This window comes from Rhincodon typus, chromosome 32, assembly GCF_021869965.1.
Source record: "Rhincodon typus isolate 14 chromosome 32, sRhiTyp1.1, whole genome shotgun sequence".
Classification (NCBI taxonomy): Eukaryota; Metazoa; Chordata; class Chondrichthyes; order Orectolobiformes; family Rhincodontidae; genus Rhincodon; species Rhincodon typus.
Genome location: NC_063363.1, coordinates 28,755,144 through 28,770,559, shown reverse-complemented (window position 1 = coordinate 28,770,559; position 15,416 = coordinate 28,755,144). Strand labels below are relative to the sequence as shown.

The window sequence follows — 15,416 nt, the reverse complement described above, 5'->3', positions numbered from 1 at the left end:
GCTCAAAAGCATCATGACGACCAATAATAAATTAGTGATATCAAGCTTGAGGTACCTTAATCCAGCATTCTGAACTCCTGTGAAGCAAAGAACTACACTATAAATCTTTATTTCAGCACAATGAGCAAGATGATTACCATTGAACAGACCTGTCTTCCATGGCAAGTGTCAGCCAATCCCTTATTGTTTTCACGCCAAGCGAATGCTGGTACTAGGCCCTCATACTTAACAAGCAGATACTTCAGTGACTGAATTTCAGTTGAATATTTCCAGAACTCTTTGGGGATGAGGGCGAAGGCTTGATGCAGCACCTTTATTAATCAACTGAGGAGATGTGCATTGATTGTCAAGTAAACAAAAATCCCAGAACTGCACTGTAGCACAATCTTCATCTGCAGGGAGTTATCTTGAAATCTGGTGAATACTTGTTAGGAATTCTGCCTTGTTGTCGTCTTCTGGAGGTGTCAAGTCCATTTGTAGTATCATTTCTATTGCCTAGCTCACTCAGCTCAGTCCAGGGACCTTCCCTCCTGATTTTGGTGGTCCCTGGATAAACAGATTCAGAGTCACTGCAGGAGTGTCAGAGAGGGAGACTGGCCAACCTCTTAGATCGTCATTAATCTAATGATCATTTTTGTATATTTCATATCTCTCAGAGCTATGCAGAGATAACACTAGATTCTGCATGTGAAATAGATTTTATTTACAGTAATTTCCATACTCCTAGCTCTAGCTTCCAGCTCTTCCCACAGTAGTTCGCTATTTTTTTGGAACTATAGTTTAACCAATCAAGCACAGAAAGCATCAATAGTAAGCAGACTTGCATAATTTTACTGTGTAAAATGAGGAAAGATTAAATAGACTGGGACTGTGCTCATTGGAATTTAGAAGAATGAGGAGGGATCTTATAGGTTGTTTCTACTGGTGGATGAAACTAAAACTAGAACTAGAGGCATAGTCTCAAAATAAGGGGCAGCAGATTCAGGACTGAGTTAAGGAGGAGCTTCTCCCAAAGGGTTGCAAATCTGTGGAATTCCCTGCCCAGTGAAGCAGCTGAAGCTACCTTGTTGAATGTTTTTAAGGCAAAGATAGATTTCTGAACAGTGAAGGAATTAAAATTTATGGTGAGCGGGTGGGTAAGTGGAGCTGAGTCCATGAAAAAATCAGCCATGGTCTTATTGAATGGTGGAGCAAGCTCAAGGGGCCAGATGGCCTACTCCTGCTCCTATTTCTTAATGTTCTTCGGTTCTTATAAATTAAACACTAGGTTTTGAGTTTGCAGTAGTGTGTGCTTCAATTCCAGCTTTTCCTTTTGGCTCTTCTGTAGTGATTCACTGCATTTGTATTTGCAGTCAGAAGGGCTCAATAGGGAAAATGTCACTTCCCTGCTGCCTACACATGTAGGGAAATCATGGGGACAATGTCTATAGATGTCTTCCCATTAATTGAATAGACAGTCACGGGCACAGATCCTGACAATTAAGTAATGCAAACTTGGAAGATCAGGCCCTCCTCAGTCACAGGTCAAGGTCCTCCGCATCAGAACACTCACCCATTAGGGACAGCTTTATGGCCAGGGTTTTCCTCAGAGTTACTCCCTGCTTTGACTGAAATGAGCTAGAAAACTCTGGGTTGGATTTCCCCATTGGTACCCCGTGGTCGGGCTGAATTGAGGGTATGTAGGGAAACAATCACTCATTGTGGTAATTTCTGGAATAGCCAGAGGGTGGCTTGTCATTGAGTTAACACGATGAGTGGGCTCCCAAGGCTGGAAGGCCAATCAGAGACTTCACAGTTTGGAAACAGCAGTGACATGCTGTGGGAACTATTGATTGATTGATTTATTGTTGTCACATGTACGAGTTACAGTGAAAAGTGTTGTTTTGTGTGCTAGACAGGTGGAAGGTACCATATAAAGTGCATCAGGGTAGCAGAACAGAGCTACAGAATGCAGTGTCACAGCCACAGAGATGGTGCAGACAGACAGATCAGCATTTGAGATGTCTGTTCAAAAGTCTGATAACAGTGGGGAAGAAGCTGTTCTTAAACCTGTTCATATGTGTATTCAAACTTTTATATCTTCTGCCCGACAGAAGAAGGTGGAAGAGAGTATAGCCGGGATGGGAGGGGTCTTTGATGATGTTAGTTGCTTTCCCGAGGCAGCGGGAAGTATAAATGGAGTCAATGGATGGAGGCTGGTTTGCATGATGGACTGGGCTGTTTTCACAACTCTCTGTAGTAAATGAGAGAGGGGGCATTTCAAAATGAAGTTGTCCCATTTGAACCATTTCTCCACTTCAATAAAATATTGCCTCTTAAAGTTATGCCATCAGTCTTGCAGTTTGGGCTCTAATCACACACCTCACCCCCTTTTGAATGTGATTGGGACATCACATCCAGACAGCAAAGTAGACCACCATTGCATCCAGGAGAATGTGGAAACAGCCACCCTGAGGGTCCCATCTGGTCTCCCAGAAGATGATCCCAGAGGTGGAGGGTTTGAAGCAGATGTACACTGTTACTGGCTAGCAGCATTATTGCAAGATCTTAAAATCCAAGCCTGCCCCCTTTACTTGAAAGAACTAAGGCCTTTTATGTCCCAATGACCTGAAAAGTTATTGTTACTGTGAGCAACTGAGACTCTTGGCCTAGTTGGTGGTTGTTTTGACAAGAAATCTAACTCCCAGACATGCTTCTCAGAAATTTAGCCGCATTCTGCACACAATTGTTTTGACTATAACAAAATTGCAGCCAAAAATCTCTCAGTTGGCTCCCCACCAACTGCATAAATTCCTAAGATTCCTCCCATTGTGTTCCATTTATGTCTTGAGTCCCAAGGCTTCAAAGCTGGATTTTATAAACAAAGTGAATGCAGATTTTAAACTTAGAAAGATAACTTTTATTTTATACGTGCAGCGATGTTACAATTCAGGCCAAAGTGGGGGTAGTGGGGTGGTACTGATAGTCTGAGTGCTGAGTAGTTGTACAGTGGTGTTGTGGGTGTGAGTTGGAAGTTACAGTTGACAGAAATGATGTCTCCTAAATTTGTTTCCCAGGCAGATTCCCACCCTTTCCTACATCTTCCCACTCTTGCCCTGATTCTATATCCCAGAATTGCTGCTTATCTCCCATTAGGCTTTTGTTTACAGTAAATGATCACAAGAGACTTGGGCACAAGGCCACGAAATGAGGAGAAAACTAAGCCCAAAACATTGAAGAGATAGTAAGAACTGTCGATGCTGGAGATAACAAGATGTGGAGCTGGATGAACACAGCAGGCCAAGCAGCATCAGAGGAGCAGGAAAGCTGACGTTTCGGGTCTGGACCCTGAAGAAGGGTCCTGACCCAAATCATCAGCTTTCCTGCTCCTCTGATGCTGCCTGGCCTGCTGTGTTCATCCAGCTCTTCACCTTGTTATCCTACAAAATTGAATTAATCTTTTCAATACCATTTCACTTCAAATATCCACAAAAGCTTGTGGTAACTATGAAGGAAATTTGAAAGTTGTTTATAGTAAAACAGCAATATTTTAATGTTTAATTAGTGGCCATGTTACTCCTGTTTGATGTGTACCCTAAGTAAATAACAATGCTGATTTGTAAATGCTTCACTTTCCTCTCCATTTCTGTGACTGGGTCAGATGGAGAAAAGTAATCAGATGAGCAGTCTGCCATACCCAAACTATCCCTTCGTACGTAGTAGAAGGTCAACACATTAATTTGAAGTATTGGTCTGCCAGGTGACATACTCATGGCACACTGACAATGTCAGGGTTGGAGTATTGGGTGACAACTTCCAGGGAAGGGGCTGCTAAGTCTATAACTGGGTAACTCTCTGACTTAATAAAAACCAAAAGAACTGCGGATGCTGTAAATCAGGAACAAAATTCTGAGGGTCACCGGACCTGAAATGTTAACTCTGATTTTTTTTCTTCACAGATGCTGCCAGACCTGCTGAGCTTTTCCAGCAACTTCTGTTTTTGTAACTCTCTGACTTGCCTGATATACTCATTTATCAGGTTAGGTAACTAGGCGTTTCCCTGCATACAATAAAACCCCCATTTTAAGTTGCCTCAATAGACGTCATTCCAATTTGACATTGTGGATAAAGTGGGACTAACGTGAGTTATTTATTGTCACATATGTCTAGAAAGATACAACGAAAGGTGTTCTGTTGCCGCAATCCAGTGCTATTTTGAGTTCCAAAAGAATAAAAGAAATTGTATAAATAGAGTTCATCTTCTGCACAAGGGGTCTTCAAACACAGCTCCAGAGCTTCTGCAAGGTATCGCAGGCCACAAGGAGACCCCACACCTCAGGCCCACCACAGCCAGGAGTTCTCACTCTGGGCATCACCACTGCTGCAGCCAACAACCCGCTGAACACTGCTCTGGCTTTCCCACGGCATCCGACGATGAAGAAAGGAAAAAAGAGAAAGAAAAAGATGAGAAAGGAGAGATGCGGCAGGCCTGGGGCAGACGGGCTCAGGAACCCAAACGCCGCCATCTTGAAGGTCATCATTGGAGAACATTTAGCTTTCACTTTCGCATTATTGAGGAGAGGTTGAGTGTGTTAAGCTGCACTCATTGGAGTTTAGAAGAATGAAAAGTAATCAGATGCTATCGGATTCCTAAGGGGCCTGACAGGCTAGATACTGAGAAAACCAAAAGAACTGCGGATGCTGTAAATCAGGAACAAAAACAGAAGTTGCTGAAGAAGCTCAGCAGGTCTGGCAGCATCTGTGAAGAAAAAATAAGAGTTAACGTTTTGGATCCGGTGACCCTTCCTCAGGACAGAGGTCAGGTCAGCAGACCCGAAATATTAACTCTGAGTTCTTTCTTCATAGATACTGCCAGACCTGCTGAGCTTTTCCAGCAACTTCTGTTTTTGTTCTAGATACTGAGAGGTTGTTTGACATTGTGGAGAATTCTAGGATCAGAGGGTATAATCTCAGAGCAAGGGTCACCCACTTAAAACAGAGATGAGGGGGAATTTCTTCTTGCAGAGGGTAATGAATTTAGAGGCTGTAGAGGTTGGGTTGCTAAATATATTCAAGGCTGATGTTGACAGATTTTTAATCAGTAATAGAATCAAGGGTTATGGAGAAAAAGCAGATGAGTGGTGTTGGGAATTATCAAGTCAGCCATTGAATGGCAGACCCAACTCAATGGGCTGAATGGCCTGCTTGTCTCCAATGCCTTACAGTCTTATGGCTTCACACTAGGCCTGATGCAATGCCTGTGACCTGATTGGTGCCACTTTGGAGTGCTCGCAACCTTTCCCCCCCACTCTCCTGCTCCATGACCCTATTGTGCCTTGACCTTTTCCTGTTGTCTGACCCTCCCACCCACTGCTTCACTTCCCTACCCTCCCACCCTCAGTTCCTGACACTCCCTCGCTCACATCCCCCCGTCTCTTCAGAGAGGGAAGCAGCTTGGGAGAGGTAGTGCGCAGAGAAATTGATAATGGAATAGTTGGCAAGCAGGAGGTAAGTGGAAAGACTTGACTTTTTAAAAATATTTTCAATGCATTTTACTGAAAAGCTTATGTCACCCAAGGCTGGAATTAAACGTGGGTCCCTGGTGCTATAAGGCAGCAGTGCCAACCACTGTGCTACCATACTGCTCCGAACAGTTAGCCAAGACTCACTTGACAACTATCTGCTGGGAGTGCGAGGTCCAGCCACTTTTCGGCTGAGATTGGGAGCCACTCTTTTACCAAAGCAAGATTGGAAATGAGCTGGAGGTTGCTGCAAAGGTGGTCAGGGAAATAGGGATATTTGCAGGATTGGTGGCTGGAGTCAGAGGGAGGCTACAAGATGTATGGGAGAGAGGGGGAAGGCTGCAGGTGAGGTGGAAGCTGCAAAGAAGACAGAGCTGTTTTCAAACCTGTCAACAAAGGAATCCCCAGCTGAGTGGGAGCTAGGAACACCCGAAATCATTGAGGTAATGAATTACCTGCAAATGAAGGTGGAATTTCTACACTAAGTCTGCATACATTCAGGAGGAAGAAGTTTAGTTGATGCTATTAAAGTGGACACTGTGTCGGTTGTTAAACTGAGTCTGAGATATAGTAAAAATGGTGGTATTGCCTGGTTAGAACATTCTAGCTTCGTGAATTTGCAATAGAAATGCATTAGTTGTGACCCCCTCAATCTGGAAGGTGTATCCAGGGTGATGGCTTTTTGTGTGTCAAGGTGTGTGTGAGTTTATTTTTATAAACTTTATTGCTAACTTATGTCTGTTATGTTATGCCAAATTTAAAAGAGTCCAGAAAATTAATGATTTTCATGTGTTGTAGCTTTAAATGTAATGGCGGGTTGATAATTGTTCAATATATTGATGTATTCTTCTAACTCTGCTTCTTTAAGAGTCTAAGTACCACATAAGACCATGTAAATGCAGAAGGTAATGTGACCTCATAAACGAATTAGTGAAAATGGAAAAAGGGCTCTGAAAATCAGAAAGCAAACATTAAAAAAATCTTTGGAGGAGCAACGAAAACCAAAACTTGTGCCTTGTTTTACAGGCTTAAAGTATGTGTCTAAATGATATAAAGTGCTCTGTTTCCTCTTCTACGCTTTCATTTGACAGGTTTGGTGTTTTGGGAATGAGACTCAACATCACAGAAATTGGACAGTAGATGGCAGTACACACCGCCTGGAGATACCCGCGCTGAATTCTGGGATTGAGTACCGTGTGCAGATCGCAGCAATCAATGGTGCTGGAGTCGGAGTACACACCAAACCACAATCTGTCTATCTAGGTCAGTAAAGGGGACGGGGAAGAGGAATGATCATATGTCCATTGTACCCAGCTCTGTTTCCATTCCTTTTTAGTTCTGTGGCTTTCTCTGAATCCTGTCACACACTGTGACTTGTGTGACAGGTCCTGTGCCTTTAAGAGATGTATTCTGTCCTGTGCCTTTTGCAGATGTAGGTATCGAAATGTCTCCTCCAGACTGGTGGTGGATAAACAACTTTGAGTTCCCCCTGGGTGTTTCTTTTTAAAGTGGTACAAAAGAGTGGGTGGGGTCAGGGCTTGCACAGACCCAGGAAGGCTTTTAGGTTTTGCTTTCAGTTAGTTGAGAAGGTTTCTGCTGGCTGCTCGAGCTAAGAGCTTGAGTTCTGTATTGCTAGAGACTGAGAGGCTTCCTCTGAAAAATCAAAAGGGGCAGTTTGTTTCTTTTAGTGTTTCTTTCTTCTGGACTGGAGAGAATACAGCACATGAGAATCATAACTCTTTTGCTGAATTGCATTTTATGCGTAGGCGTGTGTTTATGGGATGCTGCCTATATTGAAACAGTTGATTGTGGTGGGCCTCCTGCAGTGCCACAACGATGCCACCCAAAGGTTGCAGGAACAGCAACTCATATTCCGCTTGGGAACCCTGCAGCCCAATGGTATCAATGTGGATTTCACAAGCTTCAAAATCTCCCCTCCCCATACCGCATCCCAAAACCAGCCCAGCTCGTCCCCGCCTCCCTAACCTGTCCTTCCTCCCACCTATCCCCTCCTCCCACCTCAAGTCGCACCCCCATCTCCTACCGACTAACCTCATCCCGCCCCCTTGACCTGTCCGTCCTCCCTGGACTGACCTATCCCTTCCCTAACTCCCCACCTACACTCACCTTTACTGGCTCCATCCCAGCGTCTTCGACCTGTTTGTTTCCTCTCCACCTATCCTCTCCTCTATCCATCTTCTATCCGCCTCCCACTCTCTCTCTATTTATTTCAGAACCCCCTTCCCCTCCCCCTTTTCTGATGAAGGGTCTAGGTCCGAAACGTCAGCCTTTCTGCTCCTATGATGCTGCTTGGCCTGCTGTGTTCATCCAGCCTTGCACCGTGTTGTCTTGAAACAGTTGATGATGGGTTGATAAATAATCAGTTATCTTATTAAGTAGTTCAAATAGTATAAAGTCATGCCAATTCTTCTTTTAGTTGTATCTCAACTTTGTTGTAAGATTAAAGTGTGTATTGATTTAAAGCTTGGTGATGGACCAATCAAATCATATCTGGAACATGGTGCTTTATATTTGCATTTTAAAATATATAAAAGTAAGGGTCTAGGCTTTCTCTATAACATACCTTGAGGGGATCTGGTCTGGTTCATAAGACTTGATCAGGTTGAGATGTGCCAGTGAGTTCTCTTCACTAAGCTGGGGGGACTTGAAGACCCACATCTTGTGCTACCAACTCTGTTTCTTCTCCCAAACCCTCAGTCTCTGTAAAACCTCCTAGCAAATGTGCTCAGCACGATTTTGAAATTGGATTAAGAACCTAACACTGGGGCCAAATAGGGATTATGATGCTGCATTGTGCAGAAACCATTCACCTAGCAATGACTTTGCTTGTATTAGCCAATTTGAGGGTCAGTCTTCCCATCATGCAATTGAGGATCGTGGGTAGACTCTCAAAGATTTCCCACTAAAGGTCAAGAGGAGGCTCAGAAAGGGCTAAAGCTGACATTCTAGTGAGTAATGTTCCTACCTCTGTGCTAGGAGGGTCAGGCTCAAGTCCCAGTTGCTCCAGAGGTGTATAATAACTTCTCTGAACAGGTTGATTAGAAAAATATGTTTTTTAAAAATTGCATTTGTGATGGGTTTGTGTTGCTTCACTTTCTGGAGCAGCCCAGTGTAAAGTCCATGCTTCCCAAGGTGAGAATGCCATTTGCTTGTGTAGTGATTGTACTGAGGTCAGCCAGGTAGACTTCATGGTGTATGAGTTCCGGGATTGGGGCTATTAATCTGGTCTAATCAGGGAGCCCTGGCTGACAGATATAAGCAGGAGGGTCAGACTTCTTGTTCACTGATGGAGCTGAATCAGTGTCATTGGCTGTCTGTGTAAGTAGAGGGTTTGTCTTGGTGACGAGATACCAGAATCTCTGAAGTTATTTCAGGTTGCATTGCTTTTTCTCCAACAACTGACTTGTTGAAGGAGGGGAGTGAATTTTGAGACAACAAGCACAAGAGAATAGTTTATCCCTTGGCAGAGTGTGATGAATTTACAGGACATTGAAACAGTTGTCACAGCCTGTGTAGAAAATTCTAGAGAGGAGGAATGAACAGATGTTTCTTTGCCATCTTGAAGTGGAGAAAAGCCTCAGTTTAACATTTCTTCAGAAAGCTGGCACCTGTGACTGTGTAGATGTCCCTTAGAACTGTACTGCACTGGCATCAGCTTTGACCATGTGGGTAAATCCTTATTGTGTGACTCTGGCAAGTATAAAAAAAACATAATGCATGGGATATGTGCATCATTGGGCACTTATTGTCCACTGGCCAAGTTAAGACTCAACCACATTGCTGTGAGTCTGGAGTCACATGTAGGCCAGATCAGGTGAGGAGGCATATTTCCTTCCCTAAAGGGCATTAGTGAACCAGATGGGTCTTTTACAACAGTTAATAGTGGATATATGGTCACCATTAGGCTAGCTTTTTATTCCATGTTTTTATTGAATTACTATCAAATTTGTATCTCCAGAATATTCGCCTGGGTTTCTGGATTACTAGGTCCAGTGACACCCCTAATATGCCACCACCTTTGCAAATGTGTGATGCTCATTGGGCTATGACTTTTGTATAATATTTCCCTGTTTCCATTGTTGACTTTAACACTCATGGACAAAACTTATCCTGCACTATTCGTTTGAAGATTGTTTTATTGCCCTGGTTTGTCACAGTGGGGCACGCAAGGGGAATGCAAACTCCTAGCCCAGCCTTTTGCTGAGTGAGTTAGCTGGACATGGTCAGGACTCTGCTCTGGGGAAGGAGAGAGGAGCAATCAGACACCATTCTTACAACAGACTCTTATCCAGTGCCTGCTGTTGGGAAGGGCGCACATTGGGTGCAGGGCAGGGCCAGGTGCATTAGTGATATGCTGTGAAAGTTGAAAGGGGAAGAATACAGTCGATGCCTGAGGAGAACTGGGGTGAGGAAAGCCACAGCTTGTGGACCCACTGCTGACTGAATTGGAACAATACCGATAGGTTAGCTTCAGGAAGAAAAGAATGGGCGAAGGTGTTATGTAGGACTTTTTCATCTGTCTGGGGGATCCGTTATTCAGTTGTTTCAATTGTTCCTGGATAGTTCCCTTGTGCCTCTGTGAGCTGTGTTTGAGATTCAGTAGGGAGTTGCAAGCAAGAGCCCCAGACTAGAGTTTAAGCTCATCGTTCAGTTTAGTGATCCAATGCAATAGTGATTGACCACTTCATTAGCAGAGGTGCTAATCTCAATGTGAAATGTTACAGTGTTGGTCCTGCTATTCTTTTCCAGCGCCCAAATGGTTGTAAAAGATCCTATGGCAGTTTTGAGAGAGGAACAGGCCATTCGTTTACCATTCATTCCAGCCCCTTTTCTTCCCCAATTCTCAGCTAATGCACCCTATACCTGTTGTGTGGTTTTTAAATCTTCCATTGAATATTTAGACCATGCCATTGACACAAGTGACTACCCAAGTCACCATCACAAGTAAAAGCCATAACTGAGGCACCAACACCTAAAAATGTAAATGAACTAGGATCATTTTGGGGCTTGCTAAATTACTGTGGTACTTTTTCTCAAATCTTGCAACTGTTCTCAAGCCGCTGCACGGTATATTACGACAAGAATTGGAAAGTGGATGATCAATATGAAACAGCCTTTACACAAGCCAAAGAGGCTTTATTTAAGTAAGAAATCCTGACCCACTTTGACTCAAGGTTACCATTGCAACCAGCATGCAATGCATCACTGTGTGGAGAGGGAGCAGTTGTTTCACACACATTACCCAGTGGTGAAGAGAAGCCAACAGCTTTTGCATCAAGATCATCAAACAAGGCAGAAATGATCTATGCACCGACAAAGAAAGAGGCTCTAGGAATCTTTTTATGGCATTAAATGATTGCACCAATATCTATACAGCCTGGAATTTAGCCTACTCACAGATCACAGACTGCTGACCACAATACTTGGACCTCATAAAGTGATATCATCCCCAGCAGTAACCAAATGCAGAGGTGCTATCGGCTCACACTTAACCAATTAATTATCAGCCATCCAACTTGCCTGGGAATGCTGGTGGGCTCTCTAGATTACCTTTGCCAAATGAGTCAACTATAAACGGTCCTTATCGAGACATTTTCTATTTTGAACAAATAGAGAACAATAGGAATGACAAGACAATTTAAGAAGTACGCTAGAAATGACCTTCTGCTATCAAAAGTGATGGACGTGGTACTTTGTGGCAAGATTACATGAGGAACTGCAGTAGTGAAGCCTTACGTCACATGGAAGCTAGAACTATCCATACAAGCAGGATGACTCCTATGGGGAATGAGAGGCATCATTCCATCAGAGCTAAGGATACCTGTGTTAAATCAATGGCTTGGAAGTTATTGTGGCATTGTCAGAATGAAGGAGGTAGCCAGAAGCTGGCTTTGGTGGCCAGGGCTGGACTCCAAAATTGCAGAGAAGGTGAAAATATGTGCAGCTTGTGCAAGAGTTCACAACCTACCTTAATTAATGTTACTAAACCCACAGGAATGGCCAGAATGGCCATGGCAGAGAATCCATATTGACTATGCGGGACCTTTTTAAGGGCAAATGCTTTTCAGGATGATTGATGCACATAGGAATTGGCCTGAATTTGCCATCATGAAGATGACACCTGTTGAAAAAGCCATTAAAAATTGGAGGAAATCTGTGTGTGATTTGGTTATCTGGAACAACTTGTTTGTGATATTGGTCCACAGTTTGGGTCTATAGAGTATGTAAAGCAGAATGGAATTTAACATATCAAATCAGCTCCTAATCGCCCAGCCTCAAATTGTTTGGCAGAAAGTTATGTTTAGATTCTGTAACGTAACATAAGGGTAGCTCGAGAGCAAGGATCATCATCCAATGACTGAACAAAAAATTTTGTTAATACACCAGAACTCAACCCACTCATTGACTCAAGGTTCTCTGGCATTGATCAGGTAAAGAGTCAGATGTGCATGGAATTTGATTTGCTGAAACCATTCATTCCAAAAGACATTGTTAACAGGAAACAACAGAATCAAGTTTTACAACAGGAGAACAAGGCCAAATGCAACATTTTGCAAGTCACGGTGAAGAGGTGCTGGTGAGGATTTAGACCACTAATGAGAAGAGGGTTCCAGCCATTATTTCAACATAGACTGGACCAGTCTCCTACACCATACAGATGGCAGATGACATAATGTGGAGGAGACATGCAAATCAACACTTAGCAACCAGAATGAATGTGCAAGGGACAACATTGATTGAAGATCCACAACTAACTGTGCTAACTAGAGATTTGGATATACCTCAGGACAGAACAGTTACTGGAGTATCTGAGGGAAACAGTACCTTACTGGAGAATACCGCGACATTGCGTGAACCTTTGAACATTCAGCTGTGTAAAGAGAAGGCAATGTGCTTAGTACACATAAAACACCAGAGAGGAAAGCTAACAAGCAAAATAAATGGATGCCTGAGGTACACCAACATCCACACAGGAATCAATGTTCTCTGGAACATCTTACCTACTGACCGTTATATATATGATTGTAAATATTTTCATTGCAGGAACCTCTGATGTAAAGGTGAGGGATGTGGTGTATTTATGTATGGTGGATTGTCACTTTAAGAGGCGGATCATGTGACATAATAATGATGTCATTGGCTATTTTGGACAGTCAAATGCTCTCTATAACGTTGCTACCTGTAGAGTGAACACCTCCATAATAAAGCTCCTGCTGTTAACCACTTTGGCCTGCTCATCCTTCTTGAAATTTAACTATATCATTCCCTCAGTCCATACCCTTTTGTCCCTCCAGCTCATATCCCTCTCTTGATTGTTACCCTTTCCTTAGCAAGTTGAACCAAAACAGATCAATTGTTCATGCATGACTATTTATGGGGTCTTGCTATGCACTAGAATAGCCACCATGTCTCCTCTACATAACAACAATGTAGTTTGTCGCATGTTGATTAGGCCACTGCTGGAGCACTGTGTGCAATTCTGGTCTTCCTGCTCTAGGAAAGATGTTGGGAAACTTGAAAGAGTTCAGAAAAGATTTACAAGGATATTGCCAGGGCTGGAAGGTTTGATCTATAGGGAAAAGCTGAATAGACTGGGGCTATTTTCCCTGGAGTGTCAGATGCTGAAGGGTGACCTTATAGAGGTTCATTAAATCATGAGGGGCATGGATAGGGTGAATAGGGGGAATTTTCCTCCCAGGGTAGGGGAATCCAAAACTAGAGGGCGTAGGTTTAAGGTGAGAGGAGAAAGGTGTAAAAGGGACCTGAGGGGCAACTTTTTCACACCGAGGGTGGTGCGTGTATGGAATGAGCTGCCAGAGGAACTGGTGGAGGCTGGTACAATTACAATGTTTAAGAAGTATCTGGATGGGTAAATGAATAGGAACAGTTTGAAGGGATATGGGCCAAATGCTGGCAAATGGGAATAGATTGATTTAGAATATTTGGTCGGCATGGCTGACTTGGACCGAAGGGTCTGTTTCCATGCTGTACAGCTCTGTGAGCGGATGATTCTTTGTGAAATACCTGCAGATGCTTAAAAAACATCTTGAAAATTCAGTAAGGTGCTGTAGTCTTCCTTTACTTTTTGATCCATTCAGTCGCTTACATTGGACATTAAACACTACCTGCACAAGGGACATGAAGCATCCTAAACAAGTAATTTTAATCTCACACGGGATAGATTTAAGCTCTACACAAGTCACACAAAGGTTATCTTGTGTGATTATGAAGTACACAGTCGCTTTTTTTTTAAATAATGAAAATCTATTCATTTATCCATTGTTGATTCTTTCTGTGCTGTGCGGTAATGTGTTGAACAGAAAACAATCATTTATCATTTGCCCCGCGCTGTAGGATCACGACAGAGTTATTTCACATTGTGTTGGTTACGTGATTGGAAATGGGAAAACAGGAATTGTGTACATTACACGCTCAGTTCTCTTATTCAGCTCCATCAATCACCTGGGATCAGAGGCCAATAGACCTGGGCTCTTTCTATACAGGCAGCCCAGTTATAGCCACAACACAGTAAAATCAACAAACAGAAGGGCAAAGTAATCTGACAGGAGATTTTTATGGAGTTGGGAACAGTAAAATCATTTCATGAAACCGGTCAAGAAAAATTATGATGCATTACGGGATAAAGAAATTGTTTTTTGGTTAAGGGAGACTGGGCTGCATCAGAGAGGAAGAATTACTTTTCTATAGCACCTTTCACAACTTCAATACATTCAAACTAGTTTACAACCAATGAAGTACATTTTGAAGTGTGGTTCATGTTGTGGTGTGGGAGACACAGTAGCCAATTTTCACAAAATAGCTTCCCATAAGCAGTAATGAAGTAATGACCAGTTATACTTTTTTTTTTAGTTACATCGATTTAATAATTAAACATTGGCCAGGATTCCAAGGAGGATTCCTCTGCTCTGCTTTGTAATGATGCCATATGGTTTTCTGTGTCCCCCTCAGACAGCAGATAGGATTTCTGTTTAATCGAAAAGGTGGCACCTTTAACAGTGCAGCTCATCCTGAGTACTGCAGGACAGGAACTTCTGGTTGTAGTGGTCACTTTGATGGACAGTGCAATTTGTGTTTACCAATCTCACTCAGTGCTCACTTCACCTTTAAATTTCTCAGATGCTGCTGAGATGAAAGGATGACATCTAAAGAGAGAGAAGAATACAAAGTATTTCCATGAAAGGGGGGTGTCTGTGTTGGCATTGGGATCTCGGGATGAAAGATTTTTGGCACTAAGTGGGAATGCGGGGTAATCAGATCAGTTACGATCTTCGAGGATGGTGGTGCAGGCTGGAAGAGCTGAGTGATCTACTCCTGCTCCTAATTTGTATGTTCAAACCCTCCCTCTGCCAGTGCAACAACAAATTTTGATTTGGATACATTTTATGTCAACTCCCTGACTTGAGGGAGGGGTTTATACTTGGATCGAGGAAGTGTCAAGTGTCTGTCTTTGAATATGGAAATGCTCCAACAGCCTTCCCAGGTCCTACTCTTGGGAAGTATCACCCAGGACAGCTGAAAGCCTTCTCAGATGGGCTGCTGCTTGTGATCCTGTGAATCCCGCAGAATCAACAGTGATCTCCTGTTGTAACAACTGTATTTGTACGTCTTGGTCTATGGCCACAGTCAATAACACGGTATTGTCTAGTAATAGACTTTACATCTGTGTACTTAATTATGTAGTTCTTTGAATGTAACATTTTTAGGGAAAATTGGGAAAAGATCCATTTTCCTAGATTTCTTCCACTAGCACCTTGCCTGATTTTCTGGTCAGGTTCTGGGCTGGCCCTGGACAAGCCCATCAGTGAGATTTTTAATAGTTACTCAATTTTACAGAATTTGAAAATTGCTGATAAACAGACATGCTGTTGACAC

The 15,416-nt window shown here is 42.9% G+C and overlaps 1 protein-coding gene across 3 annotated transcripts in view; it reads left to right on the top strand.

Annotated features, from left to right (window-relative positions):
- robo4 (roundabout, axon guidance receptor, homolog 4 (Drosophila)) overlaps window positions 1-15,416 on the top strand; it is a 124,990-nt gene that overhangs the window by 59,330 nt on the left and 50,244 nt on the right. For all 3 annotated transcript variants that reach the window (XM_048615601.1, XM_048615599.1, XM_048615600.1), the window contains exon 10: window positions 6,593-6,764. In XM_048615601.1, the coding sequence (XP_048471558.1) occupies window positions 6,593-6,764 (172 nt within the window). The remainder of the gene's footprint in view (window positions 1-6,592; window positions 6,765-15,416) is intronic.